At 58.0% G+C, this 2,034-nt stretch overlaps 1 protein-coding gene across 1 annotated transcript in view; it reads right to left on the reverse strand.

The window, feature by feature from the left end:
- Positions 1-1,033: 1,033 nt before the first annotated feature.
- The window catches only part of DBNDD2 (dysbindin (dystrobrevin binding protein 1) domain containing 2), a 2,124-nt gene continuing 1,123 nt past the window's right edge, over positions 1,034-2,034 (reverse strand). Inside the window, exon 3 of the mRNA XM_009077124.1 lies at positions 1,034-1,620. Coding sequence (XP_009075372.1) covers positions 1,412-1,620 — 209 coding nt within the window. The 3' untranslated portion in view covers positions 1,034-1,411. The remainder of the gene's footprint in view (positions 1,621-2,034) is intronic.

The raw sequence follows: 2,034 nt of genomic DNA on the forward strand, positions 1-2,034 counted from the left end.
GCTCTTTGGGACTGGAGCTGCCGGGGGAGGCTGTGCGCAAGGACACTGCAAGGACTGCGCCTGTCCCCAGTGACTTGCTCCTCTCAGCTCTTCGCGCTGCTGTCGGCTCTGCCGCGCTCCTTGCCGGAGGGCAGCATCTATCTCCGGGCGCAGTGCTCGCATCAGCTGCCAGCCTGAGGAAAAAAAAGCCTGCGGCCACCCCGCGGGGAAGCAAAGTGCAGCCGCAGCAAGGCAGTGCCAGGGGTGACAGTCCAGTGGAGGTCACACTCTCCCATTCTGGCCAGTCATTCCCGGATAACTGGGGCACTCCAGCCTGTCTCATGAAGGCTTGGCTGGCACAGGAGTGCAGTAATGTCTGAACACCCCCTGGGAAGCAGCCAGAATGAGGAGCATTCCCTGGCTCCTCTTGCTTATCTCCCAGGCTCCTTTCCTGGTGGGGGTGTCCATGGTTGTGCTGACAGCTGGAGCAGGGACAGTGCTCTCCTGGCCTGCAGCCGCTGATCGTGGCCCCTGGCCAGCTTTGTGCCCAACTCCTGGCCTGGCCTGCAGGAAGCAAGCTCGGCAGGCTGTAAAGTGATTTCATGTTGATGGTTCTTCCTTTATGCCTCTCAAGCAGTCTCCAGCCAGGGCTGCTGCCATCCGGCTCAGCTGGGGGAGCAGCACCTGGTGCTTCCTGTGCTGGTGTTCCCCACTCAGCCCACTTGCCTGGGAAATCCCCAGTGCAGTTATGGCTGGTGGTGACAGGTCACCATCACCCCAGCCCTGCTCAGGCCAGCTGTGCCTGTGCTGGCTCTCTCCCTCCTGGAGGCAGAGTCTGGTGTTCAGCATGGTGATCTGCTGCACTCAGAGGTCTGTGCTGTCTGCTCCAACCTTAGGCACAGGAACCATCCCTGGACTGTGCAACAGGAGGTTTTGTTTGCTCCTGTATGGCACCCTTAGCACACTGACTTCACACTGCTCTCCCTCCTGCAATCCCCTGCAATCCCTCCTCCCCAGTGTTGTTGTCTCCCAATGACACACACCCCCACACTGCTTGGTTAGACCAGTGTTATTTTCCTGTGTGCCATCGTTAAGTGCTTTGGACAGAACCTGTCAGTAGGACTGGGGGAACTGGGATCCCAAGGGATGGCTTTCTGGGAATGGTGGGGCTGTGGGATGCTGTGTGTTTTAGGGGAGTGAAGCAGGGAGTGTTAGCAGCAAAGCCTGAAGAGTTAATTTTGGGAGTTTACAATACCCCTTTCCTTCTCCTTTGGCTGCCAGGAGAACCCATGGAGGGTGAGGAGGGGAAAATCATCTCTCCCCTCTGGCAGGGCAGCAGTCCAGGATGGAGTTTACTGAACACCAGCAGCTTTCCTTCCTCTGGGCTGGCAAGTCCGTATGGAGGAGGCTGGGAGCAGGGCAGAGCTGGCTGCTAGCTTCTTGCCACTTGCTCTTTGGTACTGTCCTCCTGCAAATCCTCCTCATCTGACTGCACCACGGGGGTCTCAGCCCCCTCCTCGCTGGTGTCCAGGCTGTTCAGATCCGTGGAAGCAGAGGATGTGGAGGAAATGCGAGACTTGCTCTCGGCTGTGTTGGGCACTTGCAGGGTGATATCCTCTGGGCACTGGTTGGCGTCTGCCCCTGGAGAAGAGAGTGGCAAGAGAAAGAAAAAGGCTTCTGGAGGTTTGTTGCTCCCTAAGCTTTGTGGATAGCCCCTCCAGACTCGTGTCTTATTCCTCAGGCTGTGTTTCCTGGCTGCTCCCCATATAGCTCTGTGGCCATCCCCCACCTCACACCCCCGGCTTGGCTCTGGGCAGTTGCTGCACATTCCTTCCCCGTTTTTGGCACTGGAGCCTTTTCCATCTCGTGTGAAACACGGCTCAGAGCCATGTTGTGTGAGGCCATTGGCTGCTGCAGGCAAGGAGACATTTGGCTTGGCCTCGGTGAATGACTACAGTGTGTGAGCAAGGAGAAATGTGCTGACACCCTGGGCTTTTTCTGCAGACCCAATCCCAGCTCCCTGGGGTCTGGCTGGGAAGTGGAGAGGTCCTGCAG

Source organism: Acanthisitta chloris, unplaced genomic scaffold (genome assembly GCF_000695815.1).
Source record: "Acanthisitta chloris isolate BGI_N310 unplaced genomic scaffold, ASM69581v1 scaffold21806, whole genome shotgun sequence".
Classification (NCBI taxonomy): domain Eukaryota; kingdom Metazoa; phylum Chordata; class Aves; order Passeriformes; family Acanthisittidae; genus Acanthisitta; species Acanthisitta chloris.